The 18,900-nt window shown below is 36.2% G+C and overlaps 1 protein-coding gene across 34 annotated transcripts in view; it reads left to right on the plus strand.

Annotated features, from left to right (window-relative positions):
* LOC308199856 (uncharacterized protein) overlaps positions 1-18,900 on the plus strand; it is a 288,903-nt gene that overhangs the window by 121,882 nt on the left and 148,121 nt on the right. For 29 of the 34 annotated variants that reach the window (XR_013955011.1, XR_013955012.1, XR_013955020.1 and 26 more), the window contains one exon: positions 12,175-12,236. Coding sequence is in view for 7 of the 34 variants with exons in the window: in XM_080604628.1 (XP_080460754.1) it covers positions 12,175-12,236 (62 nt within the window). In the remaining 27 variants the exon portion in view is untranslated. Of the gene's footprint in view, positions 1-3,008; positions 3,084-3,841; positions 3,981-12,174; positions 12,237-18,900 lie in introns of those variants that run through there. The other 5 variants (XR_013955041.1, XR_013955042.1, XR_013955036.1 and 2 more) reach the window with 5 other exon arrangements.

Raw genomic sequence — 18,900 nt, forward strand, 5'->3', positions numbered from 1 at the left:
TCATAAGTTTTGTCTCTGAAATGAATCTGTATGTTGAATAGTATTAACCTTTTTGAGCTAGCCTATAGGCAACCAAGGCAAATATGAGTTTTGTCTTTCTTAAAGGATTAATTTATCCACATATAGCAGTTTTAAGAATGATTTTTTTCTCAAATATTTACTTCATAGTATAGCTGCATTTCTTATTGCCACTGAGACAATTAACAGCAAGAATTTCGGCCTTAGTTGCAGCAAAGTTCTAGTTATGTGACCTAAGATGTCTAAAAAGAATATTCAAGACTAGTCTTCGCTCTTTTGCTTCGAAATCGGTTATGTTTTGGACAAGTTACAAATATCCAACCTCAGTTCTAAAGAAGTCGTGGCGCGTGTTATTTTAATGGTAAGGTCATGTTTGTAGTCAACTCTCTTAGTCTTCGTTAATCTTTTGTACCAGTTTGTCACGTCATGTCAAAGGTGTTTTATGCTTGTTATGGGTTTTGTCACTGCATGTTTCTGTTCTCCATTCTAACTGGTCTCTGTAGGCTCGTGATGAATCCAAAGAAAAATCGTGAGAGATGTAGTTGTCAAGGCTTTGTGAACCTTTCATCCTGGATGTTTCTCACTTCAAACTTGTAACTGTCATTTCTGACTTGGAGACTCTGTTAGGCAAGAGAACACAATCTCATTATATCCTAAATGCTTATTGTCAATTAACTGTCAGTGAAACTAAGTACAGCCCAGCAACTGACTTTCCCATTGGCTTGTATTTGGGCAATATTGCATATGATATATTGTAGTATATCATACATATGTATATATGTGTGTATACGTGTATTCTATTGTAAAGAGCATATTGTGGAAGTTTGGAACTGTTTTCCCACAAATCCGTCTGAAAAAAAAAAATCTATTTTATCCTATGGGCTGGCCTCAATAAAGCACTGCAAACATGACTCTCATATTAAAATTCATGGATGTGAAGGGTGTAATCACTTTTGCAGGATTTGTCCCTTTATGAGGAATGGTAAGTAAAGATAGCCCATTTTTTAACCTTTTAAGCTATATTTGTTGGAAAAAACAACAACAACAACAAAAGCCTTAACTGTGCAAGTTAAGCATACACCTGACTGAAATCACGGAAGTACCCTTACTGAATTCAGTAGGGCTTTTTCCACACTTATGAAAGCCAGGCATGTGTTGAAGTGCATTGCTGTGTTGATGTCAGAGCATATGGAAAGCATACTCTTATATTATTATTTAGTATATACCCTTGTATAACCAAGCCATGACATTTATAGTGACAGAGTTGCACCTGCTTTGGTCCCTATCTAACCAGATCAGAGACTGGTCCATTGCAGTATGAGATAGTTTGTGCCTGACCACATCTGGTCCCAAAGCTGCTCCAAAGCTCAAGAGCCCCGCAGAAAGGGTGCTTAAGGGCAAGAGATCACCTGCTTGACTAAAGTCTGTCTGATCCCATCTCTCTTCCCTCATCAGCATGGTGCTTAGAATACCAAACAAGTGAGAAATTGCCACAGGCATATTAGTTTATTATTTAAAATAATCTCATTAATGCAGTTGTGAGTTTTGTGCAATGAACTGACATGTAATATATACATTATTAGCAGCTTTTCTTTTTCATTCAGTAACACAATCAGATTGCTTGGGGTGTTGTAGGATATAGTCATCCAGCCCTGGAAGGAGTTGGCTGACATTGCTATGCAGTTCTCAGAAGGCTGTTTATTGTATTTTAGTGGAAAAGATGCACTTTTGTATTAGAACAAGCATATAGAGATAATACATCATATTGCATCACAAACTGTATCGCATTGGTATGTATATAGGGATCCTTCCTGGTTCATTTTGCTCTAGCAAATAGTCTAATTGTCCAGTTCATTTTAAAGAGTTATTTGTAACACAAAAGTCTGTCAGCAATTATCACTTCCACGGAAGTTTGTTTAGTGCTTTCCTTACTTTCTAATGGACTACCTCAATGGAGATAACAAAGTGAATATTTCATCTACGTTTTTAAGTCCCACTGTACTTACAATCAATGTACAGCAGTAGTACTGCCAACACTATGAGACAAAAATCTTTTTCTAAAGCTTTCTTTGTGGACATTTAAGAAATATGTCATCATTCTCCAATAATTTCCTTAAGATTTTGGCATAATATTTACGTGGTCTCATCAGCAATAGATTCAGTGCTCACTCTGAAGATAGTTCAAGCAGGTGTGGTACAATCTCTTTGAAAATTAATGTATGTTACCTGAATGTAATCCTCAGTCATCGTACGCTTGAGTCACTTTGTTGCTTATTGTGGTTTCTGGAGTTTTAGCTGACATTTCAGTTAAACATAGCTATTTGGTTTGTAAGATTTTAGGTTTACAAATAATTTATAAGTTTGCTTTTTGTGTGTGTGTGTTTTTGTTATTATTGTTGTTGATTGGTTTTGCTTTAAGATAGAACTACGTATTTTTTTATTTGGACAAATTTTTAGAAAAATAATGAAACTACTTGAAAAACCACAGGTCCCTTGTTCATTGTTTCATTTATTTCTCAGATTTTTGCTTCTGATCTTTGTTTCTTTTTTTTTTTAAATGTTTTGCCTGAAATTCCTTAGAAAGGATACTAAGTAAAATTTTGATTTGCTGAAACTTCTCTGATAGGAAAGGCATTTTATTATGTTTTACTTTCAGCTCTTCAGATTTTTGACTCGACTGTTGAATCTTTTCATAAATCCAGAAATGACAAAGGTTTTTCTTTTTACTAATCTGTATAGCTAGATACATTGTAAGGAATAATTAAGACCTTTAGGAGAAGAGAACTGTAAGAAATTGGTTGGCTCATGAGGTCCATTTTACTAGAATTACAGGTGACAATATTACATGGTTGCCACAAATAATCTCTTAATCAAAATAAAGCTGACTTCTCCTGTGAAGACCCTGAGTAAAGATAAGGTGTCACAAAATCTGTAATTTAACTGGGCTAATTTTACGCTGAGATCCAGGTGTAATAGGAGGCTCCTTTATGTGGAACGAGTTAGCCACAGCATATGTAGCACCCTACACAAGCTATATGGAATCAACATACTGAAATAATAATATGGTGAGTATTTATTTTAAAAGGAAAATGAGTAAAGTATTTACTTAAATGCATAGTAATATTATAAAATGTTTTACTCAGTAATGCTTTAAAATCCAGGGATTGCTAGTGAAAAATATCATCTCATCAAACATTTGGAATAATTCATAGTTCAAAAAATAGTAATTTAAACCAAACCACATTAACTCATCACAAGATATCTTAAAGAATAAATTTTGATACCATCTTTAGGGTTCCTCACATTTTTACATCTAAAATTTCCAAACCTCCTGCTCCTCCTACTTTAGACTTTATTTATCCCAGTAGGAAGACAGGTTTTCCTCGACAGTCAGCTTGGCTAGGAGAAGACATGGGGGTTGATTTTGCTGTATGTGGCCAATTATGTTGACCTTTGTGATGGCAGGCCTGGAATCTTGAGTTTTCCTTCTATTCAGGACTCCTTCATAGCAGCATAATACATTGCTGCCATGTCAGTTTGTGGTCTAATATTTTTACAACCCAGCAATGCGCATTTGGAGATTGTGATTAGCATCCTTAATTCCTAGAAAAAAAATGTAAAAGCCTTGTTAGAACTAGAAAGCTGAAGTCTAAAATAGTCCTCCTGCTGTTCTAAAGAGTATTATTTTAGTGCCCTGGGGACATGCAAAGTTGTAACCTACTGATGTCAGGATTAGATTTTATAGGGCTTTTTTAATGCAAGTGTTTTTGATAACTTGGCAGAGTTTTTCTGTTCATTTCTGTTTGCTGTTTCTTAAAAACAGCATTCCAAGATCCACAGAGATGCTAGCTGATAAAATGGATGATGCCCCATTTCTGTTTCACCACAAGATAAATTATTTGTCTGATAGCCGATTAAGATGATTATCAACTAATCAAAAAAGGAAAATATTTTTCCTGGAGGTATTTTTTCAATTTGATTTTTACTGAATTTATAGTTCTGTGCTTAGTGAATGTGGTGGAATTGATTTTTCTTGTTGTATGACTAACTTTTAATAGTGCCTTAGACATAAACAACATTATAAACATACACAAATTTGTTTCCAGTAATGGGAATATTTATGCTACTTATTTTAACACTCCTAATTGACAGTAGTGAAACAGAAATGACTGTTTTGTGTTAAATAGTGCTTAGATTCACAACTGCTATTGCAATAAAAATCTCACCATTATCCTGAGATGAATCAGTGTTCAGATAAAATATTTTAAAAATGTGAATTACTTTCCCCCATAGAGTTTAAGTTTTGGAAGTGAATTGGGTAACACTATCATCTATGGAGTTAGCAGGGAACCATTTCCCAGTCACAGCCTTAGTGATGGTGGAATACCAGCCTTGAAATTCAAGCACAAAATTTAAGTTGAATTTATTTTCCCTATTTGCCTTTATTAAAGTCTCTCTAACTAACTACATTTTAACTGAAATGTTCCTTTTCTCCTCACCTTTAATCTTTTTTTAATAATCTCACTTTCTGCAAAAAGTTTAGATTTTTTTTTCCTAAAGTAGGGGATACAAGGCAGGTGGAGCAAAAGGGTTTGTGGTCACACGTAGATGAATGCTGCCATGAAGAACTTAGTTTAAGATGGTAGCTGGTACCTGTCTGTTATTTTCTTTTGGTTATGGTTTTTCTTGCTTAAGATACTACAGCAGGCATTTTTCTAATAATAATAAACAAACTTAGGAATTAAAATTATATTTTGGAAAATTTTTGAGAGCTTATTTAACTTTTTTTTTTTTTTAGTAAAGATAATAGTAATAGTAAATCACTTAAATATCTTTTCTGTTGTTTGGATTTTAGTTGCATGCAGCCTACAAGTTTCTTAAATTTTTTGAAACAGTTCTGTGAATAATTTCTGTAAATAATTTTCTGTTTGCTGTGCTTGCACACTGCCCCCCTTACGTTGTACTCTAAACTATTGTTGTACGCTAAACTATTGCTTTCTGCTACTTTATGTTTTCTTTATGCTCTTTTCCCTTTTTTCATATTCATGTGGGGAATGCTCATTCCTGTTAGAGGGTTGAGGAGGCCTCAAGTGGGAGAATTGCTGGAAGCTTTTGGGAGAAGCAACACAGCAGATCTGTCCTGTTTTTATAGAGGACATTGCACACTTATGTATACCCTTAGAGAAGATAAAGCATTAGCAGACCTTTTGTCTGGTTCACAACAGAGAATCTGGAGCAGACCTAATATTTATATTTTCCAGTCATAAATCTGCCATTTTTTGAGCCCTTTCTTCTTCTCTCTCTTGCACTAAGGACGTTAGTTCTTGGTCTGCTTTTTTTTTTTTTTTTTTTTTTTTTTTTTTTTTTTTTTTTGTCCTGTTGTTGAATTTAGGGCTTGGCAGAAGCGAGCTGACTGAGTCTTGCCTGCCACAGCATTCAAGGATTTATTACTGGTGGTCTGAAATGGTAGTTTACAACATTGTTAGTTTACAACATGTGAGTGACTGATGGTGACCTAAAAAGGGTCCTACAAGAAGTCCTTGCTTCTGAAAATGCTGCCCGTGCAGACGGATGCAGGACTTGCTACCATGAGATGAGGACACACGCTGTCCTGCTGTGCACCACCTGCAGCCCCCTCCACCAGTCCCTCTGACTGCCAGCTTGAAGGAAGAAACAAGTTACCTATCGGGGATTTTAAGGAAGAAGTGAGATGTTTTTGAGGGTGTCTCCCTGCCTTTTGCACTTGTACCTCTCAGAAGAGTTGTTTTCTACTTGAAAAACAGTGCGATGTTTTGTACTACTGTTCATTTAATTAAAATTCTCAAGTCTGCTTTCAGTTATACTAAGGCGAGCCTATCATTTTGCTTGCTTTTAAAAGTAGTTGCTGAAAACAGACACCAGGTGTTGAATCCTAGTGAAACCACATTTGCTTAACACAGTCACATACCTCACTGCACATATGGCTCAGATGATCTTTTTCTTCTTCCTCATGCAGAACAGGTAGAAAAATAATATACAGTCCTAAAGAAGAATCTCAGTGATCCCAATTTTTCAGAGTACTTAATTGAGAGCTTGTGAATTTGGCCTGTTGGCTGATGGTGGAGCTTCTCAGGGAGTCCCTATTAACACTAAAATTATTGAATATTTTATTAATCAATTATCAATGCAGATAATGCTGCTATGTATGATTCATTAATAAAATGTGTACTAAGCCCCTAAAAACGATGTTCTAAATGTTGAAAAATGACTGATTAATAGCAGACTCCTACTAAATGTTAAGAAACAAAATGTACAATTTTTTTTGGCACTAAAAGAAAATTACAGGTAACTCCGGATGAAATGATAATTAGAACAGCAAGTGGCACAGTGATGGAGCAAATTAAATCCTTTAGGTATCTTGTGGTTATTTTGGATGAATCTCTACTTTCTCTAATCACTTGGTTTATATTGTTGAGAGAGTAAACTTGTGATTGGGGGATTAATACACGTATAATTTGACTCTGGATGCCAAGAGAATTGTAGCTCTCAATAGTAAACATTGTCAATTACTTATTCTGGTTATATAATTTACAGTGCAGCCTCCTGATAAATTCTGATTCTAATCCTATCAGTATATGGTAGTTTTTGTGTTTACTTGTTTAGCTTGGTATGAAAAATCATTGTGTTTTCTATGAGAAAGAGAAAAAGGGGAGCAGTAGTCTTCAAATACCTGCTGTTCAGCTCATCGCTACTACAGGCTGCATTGGGAGCCTTTTAGGGCTCTTGCCTAATCTCTGTGGTGCTATATTCTTTCTCATCCCTCTTCACAACAGTGAAGAAAAATTAGATTTTCCATCACAGGGATCACAACCACCTGCAAAGGCTTAAGAGCCTGCACCAGTTCCATCTAATATATGCTCTTCTATCTGTCACTAGAATGAGGAGGTGAGAAAACCACTGGTCAGTGAAATGCCTATCTTTGTTTTCTTATAAGGCAAGATACTTAAGGATGAGTCTGGCTTTAGATATATAATTAATCCTACTTTAATCAATGTGATTTAAAACAGATATGTGCTGAAGTACCTTGTTGATAATCAGTGTGGAGGGTGATACACAGGTTTTGAGATAGAGATATATAGCGGATCTGTTTGTGTTTTTTTTGGTTTTGTTTTTTGTTTTTTTACTGCCTTAAACCTAAAGAATGCTCAGTGATGATAAATATCTGAAGTAGGGAGAGCTGCTTATTACAAGTAAGGCTCAGGGATATATTAAACACATTCAAGTGTGTCAAGAGTTTGAAGAAATTTTGGTTCTATCTGAAGTAGCCCAGTTAATTTTTTTCGTAACGATTATTTTGTAGAGAACTATCGGGAATTATGAGGGACTAAAAATAGCTGCACAATGGGCAGGGAAACCTTGTATACCTCTCCAGATTCTGGGACAGTGCTAATGGGTCAGGTAATGCTGAGTACTCTTGAATTAAATAGAAACTTATTCAACACTGATGAGTCAGTAAGGGAAACATTGGAAACCTGTTGACGTGAAAACTGAAGTGAAACAAAGATTCGTGGCAGGGGCCCTAGTCTAACAGATTTTAAGTGACTTTCAGTTATTTAACAAGTAACAGCTCTAATCACAATGCAGACTCATTTCAACAAAAGCCACTACTACATGTGTTAGGATTATTCCAGCTCTGAAGTTTGGAGGTTTTTACATCTATGTTTTGTTTCATCCTATGAAAAAGAGTAGATAAATACCCTAAGCATCTATACAGTTCTGTATTTTTCTTAAATGAGTCAGGATTCAGTCTTGACGGGCTGGGTTTTGTGTTTGTTTATGCATATTTTCAATGCTTAGATAAAAGGACACTTATTCAGTCTACCACCAACACATTGCCGTGGTTTAAGGGGGAGGGAAGAAAACTCTTGGCATATATGGAAAATATATGAAGATCTGAATCACATGGGTGTTCTTTTATTTGCAACCATCATTTATTTTCTATTTAAAAACAAATTAAATAGGAAATGAAAGAAAACATAATACAGATCTGGTTGAGGCAGAAAATGGTAATTAAAACAGTGAACATCTGCATGACAGGATATTTCTAAAAAAGGAATGATTTCTTGATTGTTACATATTTTGATTTTTAAAGAAGCACAAGGAATTTAGGACCTCAGCAACCACTGAATCTGTATAAAAGCTGGATGCCTAATTGCCTTTTGTGCCTTTCTGAAAATTCTCCATGTGTCCTCCTTGTTTTCGGTATTTTTGTTGGTATCTCAGTTCAAGGAGCCCAAACTCACAAGTATGAACTTGCAAAACGTAAAAACCTCTTGATATTCACCATTGTAGCAAAAAAAGACCTTGCAGTGTGTCCCGACCTTGAGAAAATATTTTGCTGTGTAACTAACTACTGTGCTGTATATTCACTTTTTTGTTCCTGCACTAGATCTGTTACAATGAGCACCATTTGCAACTGTGTGATTAATGACTTCTGTCTCCAGTGCACCGTACAGTAGCACAACCAAGCAATACCTGTGAGAGTCCCATAATTCCCTGAAGACATATTGTCACAATGAGACACTTTTTCAGTTATTATGCATCTTTTTGTGTTCTATTTTGGTATGAACAGACAAATGTTTATTCCTTTTATACAGATTTTCTCCATACACCTTGTTATTCTAACTTACAAACCATGGGTATAATTTCATCCACAGTAAAACTGAACAGTAAGAATAATGCATGCTAATAACATAATGTAAAATAAAAGCATCCCAAATTCTCTTGATGTGAATTGTTAAAATGGAAGCCAAATTGCACCAAATTCACTTTTTTGATTATTTTAAAATTTAGGACTTGTGTGTGTATGTAGGGGAGGATAGTTTTGCAAAAGGCAACTATTATCAAGGTGCTGAAATTAATTGGCTGCTTTAATTGAGGTAGATTACTAGCTAATGCTTTCTTGAATACAGTAATTCTCCTATTAAATTATCTTTGAATAATTACCTGAAATTTCTCAGCTGCAGGGACTGATGGCTATTTAATTGCACAGTGATGTTGCTATATAATTACTTAACAAGGTGTCCTTTAATAGTTTAATTCCCCTTTTCCAAGAAAAAAAAAACCCTGCAAATACAACTTATATTTTTTAAGTGTTGTGATTTTACTTTTTTTTTTTTGTAGTACAGATAAATATAGGTGAATCAGTAAAAGAAAGCTATTTGTTGACTTGCTTTTAAAAGCAAGTCTTTAGATTGTTCAAGCATAGGTTTGGACTCAGAAAAGTTTTAGAAACAAAAAAAAATTGGTTAGGTATTCCTTTTGTTTCATTATGTTTATTTTTATTTATTTATTTTTAACATGTTTTACATCATACTTAGAATGAGACATCAGAAACTTAGGTGTGATATGTGAAGACTTAACTATGTTTTTGCTGAGTTTTATGAATATGGATTTGTCCAGCTAATGGTATATTATGTGCTGAACCAAGGCAGATTGTTCAGGATTTTTAAGCCTGTATTTATTCACCCTGGCCAGAGAGAGCGAGGAGATTATTTCCTTGATGGTCCCTAGCAGCTGGAAAGAGTGACTAGAGAAAACAGCCATTTGGACAAAGATGTTCAAAGAAAAGTTTGGACTATTCAGGGGTCACAAGGAAAATGTCCTGGGATCAAGGATCATGCTGCATGATACACATTTTCTTGATAGTTCAAGGAGAGATTGTTTTTACTGTCTGGAAATATTCCACAGTGAACACAAAACTTGGCGGGTATGAGGGAGCATATTGTTAAGTCAAAACCTGAGGCTGGAACTGTGAAGCTCAGCGCAGCATTCTGGAAAAGTGCAGAGAGGTGTGGTAAGGACACCTTATCTGTTCAGTTTAGTTACATGAACAATTGTGCCTTTTCACTTTCATCTATATGTTATAGATCTGCTGGATCTATAGATTAGTCCAAGAGAACAAGTTCTGAACTCTGAACAGAAACAAAGGTCTGTTTAAAATGTGAGGGCTTTCAAATTTCCTTCTTAAAACTGAAGTACGTGCATATAGGAGTTGCTGATCAGTATGTGTTCCACACTGCTTCCATGACGATTGATGGAGGGTGTGATCTCTGAACATCTGTACCTGGAAGCCTCACGCTGTTGTTCAGAGGCTTGGGACTTTCATTCTGGATGTGCCAAGTTCCATCCTAAATAGCCTTCAGTATAGGCAGAAGTCTTTACAAACAGATTGAGGAGACTGGTGCAGAACATGCACAAAATGGTCAGCAATGGTCAGCATTCATTTTTGAACCTCTTAGAAGCATTCCAAAATCCCTATTTGCATACACCACTTCAAGGCCAGCAGAGAATAGTCAGTCTATGCTCTGTCCACAGTGATTTTTTCTGTAGGCAGATCTTTGAAGGATAAAATTAGGATACTGGCTATACTAGATTAGAGGCACACATGGCACAAGCTGTCAGGAATGAAGGCATCAGTGCTGCATGTGTTATTCCATGAATCAAGAATTGTATGTTCATACCATCTAGTGTTATCTCCACTTTATCAGAGATGAATAGCAAAATGTTGTGTTGTTGGTGTTTTTTTTTAATATCCATCAATCTTGCAAGCCTGATATGAAATATTCATTACCTGATTTTCAGCAGTGTTCAACTTCACAAGATGGCCAACAGTGCGTTCAAATCAGACACTAAAGATTAGATTATTTTTTTTAAGCAGGATAAGCTGATGTAGAGCTGTTGACTGGATGTGATTTTTGTCAATTTGTATAAATAAGTCTGAAAATTGCAAGACATTCTTGAAATATTTTCCCTAATGCTTCAGCCAATGTGTGAGAAAACCCAAAACAGGAAAGAAATGCTTCAGAAATAATTTCTTGTCTGAGCACAAATCCACCCTTTTTCTACTCTTAACTTCTTAGTAGTCAGTGACAAAAAGGCAATCCTTCCTCCTTGGGCATGAACAGGCTTAGGACCTTTACTTTATTTGATCTAAAAAACTTGTAATCTTTGCAGAGCGCCACTTCTGCCAGAGGCCCATGCTTCAGCAGGGGCTGAAAGACTCTGTGCGAGTGGAACATGAGCAGAGCACTAGGCCGCTGCTCTCCTGCAAATGTCTCTGCTCCTCCGTCATCCAGAGAGCTCAGGCCGTGGAGCTGCACTGTACCACTGTGCTTGCATTGTCATTAGATGTGCGTAAGAATACGGGGGAACATAAACAATGTCTTTGAGCTTAGCCATATCCAAGGGCCTGACATTAGGACTGGAGCCCATGTGTGCTAGATTCTGTATCATGGTGGTGTGGTGGTTTTTTTTTTTGTTGTTTGTTTGGTTTTGTCCCATCTAGACATAGGGATATAAATAAAATTCCGTGAGGCAAAATACTGTTGTCCTGAAGCCCTTCAGCCTGCTGGAGATAGAAGGATAGTAGGTGGGATATATAAATGGAAAGATTAAGGGATATACCAGTCACCTTTCCAGAACATTTCCAAGTCTCTCAGAAGTATTTTAGTTTCTGCTTCTCTTGCTTTTTCATTCTTTTATTTTTCTCCTGTTTTCTTTCTTTTTTGCTTTGACCTCTGCTTGTTCTTCATCTCTTTCTCCCCCCATCCAAACCCTCCCTTTTCATTCCCCACTCTTTCTACTTTACTCCTCCCCTCACTCATTCTCTTCAGCATTGCAGCAATGGTAGTCAAAAGAAGAAAGGCACAGAATTATCTGTTACTAAATGGGTGGTGCTGATGGAAAATTAGGGAGGAGGAAAAGAAGAATTAATTATCCATAATATAAGGGTTAAGAAATAAGATTTTCCCAACTAACAGTAATATCTGAAGATATCCTAAATTTCTGAGAAATGTGAACATTCCTTCTTCCTTCATCAGAAGGCAGTAGTAGCTAAAATGTTAGAAAATGAAAGAAAGGGTCAACCTTATGTTTTTATCCCATCTTTCTGTAAGTAACCTGTATAGGGATTTTTTTCAAGGTTGCTGAACATCCACTGTTCCAATTTCTCTGCTTCTTAGGGAGGATGAGGCGTAATTGTAATCTGTTGCTTTGAGATCCTACTATGAAAGACATGAAACAAGTGCAAGTTGTTATTGCTAGGAGGTAGTGTGTATAACCAGTCACTGACTAGAGGACCATCCATTAATTTTTGTTTTGTTTATTTTTAAAAAGGTGTGCGGCTGATATGGAGAATATGTCAAGTCAACTGGATGAGTCAGCACGGGCAACATAAAGTGAGTTTGCTTTTTAAAGAAAAATGTTCACGCTCTAGGTGAATTTATTGCGATTTTACCTGCAGGGTTTTTTTCAGTACTTGCCTTGAACAAAGGCTGATAACATACATTAACAATGGGGAACATCTTTCCACAGACTTTATTTTTCTTAAGAGTAGTGATGATCAAAATCATATCCTCTTATCAATATGTTTTGCAAGAATATCTGCATTGGCCTGAAGACTCACTGACCACTCATCAGTACAAATAAGGTTTTGAAAATCATTTCATTTCTTCCCTGTAGTGGCAATACATCAAACATTGTCTCACTCAGTGTGTATGAGCAGGCACTGTTTTTGTGGGCGTTTTGGCTTTGTAATTTTAAATTAAGTGGGGTGCTGGTAATGTCCAAGCAACCTATTATAGAATTAAAATGGCAAATTGAAACGCAGATGCAAGGTGATATGCAGACACGTAGACCTTTTATAACTCTATGCAGTGTTTGGGGACTGGAGAACAATATTCAGAAATTTGAGTGGGAAATTAATAGGAGGCACAGAGTTGGTCGCAGTGGCATTATTGTTATACCTTTGCATTATTTTATATAGAAAATTAGCCAGAGGTAAAGATGGTGGTCTTCCTTCTGACGTTTTGCACAGCTGTAATACAGCTGTGAGATTTGATCCAATACCCACTGAAATAAGTAGTAATGTTTGTGTTGCAAGTGGTGGATTACATGTTAGGACCACAGATAGGGAGTAATCATGAGGCTGCTCTGAACCATGGGAGGGAAGGAGCTGAATTGCTCTCAGCCATTGCCAGGAGATCTCAAAGCCATCTTTTTCTGCAAAGTGTTGTGATAAGCATTGTGCTGATTTGGGGAATCTGGGCCTCAGTTTCTTTGACCCTCTGTCAGGAAGGAACACTGTCCACTTTGTGGTTAAATGAAGATGAAGTGCTGATCTTTACTCTTTCTAAAATTCTTTCCCTTCTTAAAACTAAGACTCATTGAACACAAGTCATTACCTGCCCTGATTAGCTCTTTTAATTTCTTTTTAATGCCATACTTTCAGTGAAATGCTTGGGGGGAAAAAATGGCTGGCAAAATGTGGTTTAGGTTTAGAATTCCATTTTTGAGCAATAAATTGACTCAGAAATTAGTACTTCAATATATTTTTTATTATTTTTAAATTATTTATATTATTTACAACTTCCTTCTTCCATACTTCAATCACTAATGATAAGATAAATATTGGTGTTATATTGGTATATTAGTTTGGAATAGAACAGAGCAAGTAAGCTTTTATTCACTTAGTGATTGCAACAAAAGTGGTATATCAACTCTAACATTTAATGCTTTTCAGAATTAAGGGTAGCCTTACAGTTAAAAAAAAAAAAAATTGTCTTAAGGTAGAAAATTCACATACATTGAAAAATATGAAATTCCAACTTTTAGCAGATTTGTTTTCCAGTTCAGAGATATTGTCCGTCAGTCTTTCTGTTGAATGAATTAAGGTATGAAGGTGCTAGTGCTGATTTGTTTTTATTCATAGTTTTGTGATATTGCCTTCAGAGGGTGGGGTGAAGTGAGACCCCTGGGAGGGATGTGGGGCAGCACCTTTGTGGGCTGCAAGGTCTGCTTGAGAAGGAGACACCAAACTCTAAAGGTGGGGACAGCAAAGATGTCCTACACAGCAGTGGGAGCCTGCAGCTTGCACAGAGTCTGTAGGGTGGCAGGGAGGAGCACGCAACAGTCAGTGATGCCTTCAAGGCAACAGAAGTAAGAATTTTCTGGGGACTGGGTAAAGTTACATGCAAATCAAAGTCCCCATATCTGCTGGAACCAGGCATGGAGGCAAGGATCTCTGTAAAAATGCAGTGGGCAGGGGTAGAGCTGAATCATCATCTTTGCAGTTCTGTCCAGCATTGCTGTCATTGAGATGAAGAAGAATGGAGAGAAAAAAAAAAAAATGAGATTGGTCAAGAAATATACAGGCAAAGCTGCTTTAATAAAATCATATGACTTTGTATCAGTAGAACGTGATGCTACGTTTGCATACAAGTGTGCATTCCACACCTCCTGTATTACATTTTATTTAACCTTATCACTTAATTTTATTTTTAATACTTTTTTTTTTTCCGGAGTTATTTTATTCCTTTATCTCTTGAGGGGTTTGTATGATGCATATTTTCGTCTAGAATGAAAATAAAGTTCTCAAATCTAAACTTTGCAGAAAATATCTCAACCTTTTCCTGTCTCAGTAACTACTAGAATTTTCATGTTGGTCAAGCACCAGGTCACATCTGGGTGTTTGACAAGGGTATCACATACCGCGTATCGGGTGCACAAAGTGCCTCACGCAGGGTTGGCTGGGTCTCCTTGCTAAGCACAGCTGTGGCATACAGGTACAGACAGGGAAGTACACTTCCAGGTGGTTTCTTGGAGAGAAGGTCTCACTGGGAAGCTGATATCCCTATGCCGCCATGTAGCACAAGACCTTTTTGCTTGTTCAGGCGTCCCAAATACCAATGTGATGGTGAATATTGTCAATTCTAGCACCTGAGATCCTGAAGCAGGAGAGGAGACTTAGCTCAGTCCATCACAATATGTAGACCCTCATCTATAATATGGAGAGTTAAGTGGGGGCAAATCAATGAGTTAATAGTTCAGGAGACTTGGCAGATGTGCTAGTGTTTCTGTCAAAAGAATGTGTTTGTTACTGTTCCTTGTCGAGATTAACCTGAAAATCCAAATAAATGTCAACACATGAGGTCACTGGATGAAAGAAAAGTTTTACATTTGGCAAAAAAAAAAAAAAATTCATAAAACTTTTTCTTTAGCGTAAAATGTTTTAACTGTATCATTTTCAGCCTTCTTGTCATGCTGTAAAAAAAAAAAAAAAAAGTGGATCTTGATAAGTTGAATTTTATGTCTGGATACTGTTTATCATGAGACCAAGACCAGTGAGACACTGGCAGTACTTCAATGTGCCAAGCTTAAAATAATGTAAGTGAAATGGATGTATTAGTTAAGAAGCTTTAAGAAGGTTTTTGTTGTTTTTTTTTTTTAATAAAGAGTTTTTATTAATACTTTTTTTTTATAAAGCTGCAGTTCTGGATATTTTATGCCTCTTTGGGAAGCTAGAACTCAGGCAGACTTTCTTTTAGTGTGGAAGAATTGTTTTTTTCCTCCTACCTTAGTGGAGGGCTAGTACTTTTTTTCTCTGGTGGTACTTGGGGTGAGGGGAAGGCAAGCGTGGGTCATCAGAATGGTTCAGACCTAAACATTTCCTAATACTGCCCCTACAGACAAGGTCCATAGACACTGTGGCAATTACAAATAATATCAAATTCAAAGGTATGCACATATCCCTTATCACTAAAACCAGTTAGAAGGATTGCTCTAACTTTAGATGTAGACTTTAATACTAGGAAAAAGCTCAGAATAAAATTATAGTGAGAGTTGCAAATTAAATAATTTGGATCAAATGCACTGGATTTAATTCAGATCCTTTGGATAACATGGGTTGGACTAGGTCTTCTCTTGTGGATATCCAGAAAAAAAAAAGGATACTAATTCCTCAATTCCATATCAAGGTGTGTACAGCTTTCGTTCCCTTTTACAGCCTTTTGTGATTGTACTTTACATCTTCTTCTTTACTTTTCCTCAATCCTGCAGCTTTCTTCTGTCTCAGATTCTGTATTCTGGATATTCACTTCCTGGTAGTAAAGGAATACTTACCTTGTTTCTGACTTTCTGGTGAACTTTCGTATTCTCTTTATCTATATGATAAGAGATGAGATATTCATGCTCAAAGTGGTCATAAAATATTCTGTCTTTAATTTGGATTTACCTCATCTGTGTAAACAATAAAGATTAAAACACAGGCTATGCACATGAAGTTTACATATTCATATGCAGCTATCGTATATTAAATATCAATTCTACAATCATTATAATTACATTGCACTTTTTTGGTAATTGGCCTTAAACCATTACGCCCAAATTACACATGGTATTAGAATTACACTACCATCTAGTGACTCTTAGATGTCCACGTTAGATTGTGCTTCCAAACCCTGGTTTTGTTAATAATAAAGGAAGCTTTTTTCTCTTCTTTTGTAGGTATGAGGTAGAGTTAGTAGACTTAACAATGTGTCCTGCATTGAATCTAACTAGTAATACAATTCAAGAGAAAACACCGTCCTTTTAAATTTTTCAAACTTTTGTAGATCTTTCAATGCAAAGTACCAGTTATCTTTATTTTAATGCATTCCTTTTGAAACCTTGAAGATCCTAATATTTGGCCTGAAAATAATTTGGTTTCGTGTTATTGTGAGTGCATTTAAAATAGTGATGCTCAACAAAGAGAGGGCAGGCAACGTTTCGTGCTGCCCTTGCCCTTGGTTAGAGGCTGCAGTGGAGCTGCAGCCAGGAGGGGGCACAACGAGCAGCTTTTCCCGTTAACCCTTTGAAAAGTTGATGGCATAATCAGGGGAAATTTATGCAGGGTTTCAGACTGTACCTTTTTGTTGCACTTCTAACATATCAGTGAAATAGTGGCAAGGAGAGAAAGAGTCACAGTGTTGCATAATAGAAGAAATACATTTTAATTTTCTTTTCCCTCACATCTTTTTGCCCTGTATGCATCGTAAGTCTTCAAATGGTACTTAGAGCATAAAAAATCAGAATAGTTTTCCTTTGGTTATAACAGAAATCATTTTTGCTAGATCTGTATACAAAATCTTGTTTCTTCAATCTTGTGCATCTGGATTAATGTAGCAGGTTGTTATGAATGTTGCTGATAGGCATGCTGTTCACATGTGAGAGGTGTAATCGGATCTCTAGGTCCTGAGGGTCTAGAAGCTCAAAGCAACTGTTAGGTGTGACATTTTTGACACTGAGTAAGACTTTTAGCACTCTGGGCAATTAAGTATTTGTGTGTACCAAGTGTGCGCTCAACTGCTTGCATAATTTGCATGAATAGCTAGTTGCACACACAAGTACATAATTAATTAACTGCCTGTGCTATTAACTGCTGTGGACATACAGCTATATCTGTTTTCTTTTTTAGGAACATTTGTGTAAAATTTTTAGTGCTTGTAGGATACACCAGTAGAGGAAGAATAATAAATATAGCACTTTGTATGCATAAGTAGAATCCATATGATGTTCTTGTTTCCATAAACCAGTAATTGCTATTTAAAAACAGTGTTTGCAAAATCCCCAAGAATCATTTTCAGTAAACTTATCTTCATTCTGACCTGTCAGTGCAGACATGCAATTTCAGCTCAGGTGTTTAAACTGGAGTACAATTTTTATGTACAAGTCCATATTGTGCGTTCCAACTTGGTCATGCAGTTCTTTTAATATAAAATGTTTGTGGGGGAGACGAGTTCAAGAGCTGAAGCTGATGCAAGTTGCTTCCATCCCTTCACTGGGCTTTGGATCAGGCTCATCAAGCCCAGCAAGGGGCAGGTCACTCGCACGACGGTTATAGAGGCTCTTCCCTCTGAATGAATAAACCATTTATAATTGTATTTTGTAAAGTGCACAGGCGCCATAAATGGTATGAGATTTTTTTTTCTCTGAATTGGGTTCTTTGTACTGAAATGTGTAGTTAGCACAAATATTCATCCTGCTCTGCTGTAGAAGCTGAAAGGGTCCAGAGGAAACTATGAATGCGCAAGTCATACTGACATTTCACTCCTCAGTCCTTTGCCCTGATATTGTAACTTCACTATTTCTCGGCAAAGGCATAAGTGTGGAACATATCCAGCTAATATGAAAAAAAAACTTTAACTTTTCATGAGCGATGAAATTCAAAGCTTAAAATGATGAAGTTATATCAATTGAATTTCCTGTTCCTTTTTCATATTTGTGAGTTTTAGGAGCACGAACCTCATGCAGCTAAGAAGCAGTAAAGATGTGTGTAGACTGCTTATTTGTTGAAAACCAACAGTGAGTGCTACAGTACTTAGAAGGGAACTGTAATTGCTCTAAGCTTTTCCTCTTCTGGGGTGTATAGTACTCTGATCTTCATAATCCTGGGTATTGAGAAACTGAATAACAGTCGTCTTGTTTAAAGTAAAGTGAAAAACATCAATTGCATCTCTCCTCCCTGACTCTTACCCTGGCAGTATTGCCTTGAAAAGCAATTTTCCTGCAGAACCACTGACATATTAGTGTCCTTAAAAATTAAGATGCTGATTCATTAGTCCTTGAAATTCTGAAAACAAATCAGTGCAAATTCTTTTTATTTGAATATTTTTATGAATTTATAAAAATAAAAAATAAAAATAAAAACGATACACTAAGATTTGTATATTTTAAATAAAAATATTTAATTTTAAAAGCTATGATTGGGGTGGAATGCTTCTTTAATCAGAATTAAGCTTCAGAATTAATATAGCTCTAATAATCAGCATCCCCATGAAAATGTGCATGCTCATCATAAGTAATATTTCAGTTTTTCTAGCCAGAAGCTCCCTATATATTTTACTGTAATGTCTTTCCATTGGTATTTTACTTCAAAGTCACATTAGAAATAACTAATGGACAAAATCCTTGTACACATGCTTTAAAGTAACAGAAACAAACAAACAACCCCCCCAAGTAATTGTCAGCCCATGTCAGCAATTCAGTTATTAGGATCACATAAACCCATGTCTTATATATTCCACC

Source organism: Anser brachyrhynchus (assembly GCF_964034855.1).
Source record: "Anser brachyrhynchus genome assembly, chromosome: 9".
Taxonomy (NCBI): Eukaryota; Metazoa; Chordata; class Aves; order Anseriformes; family Anatidae; genus Anser; species Anser brachyrhynchus.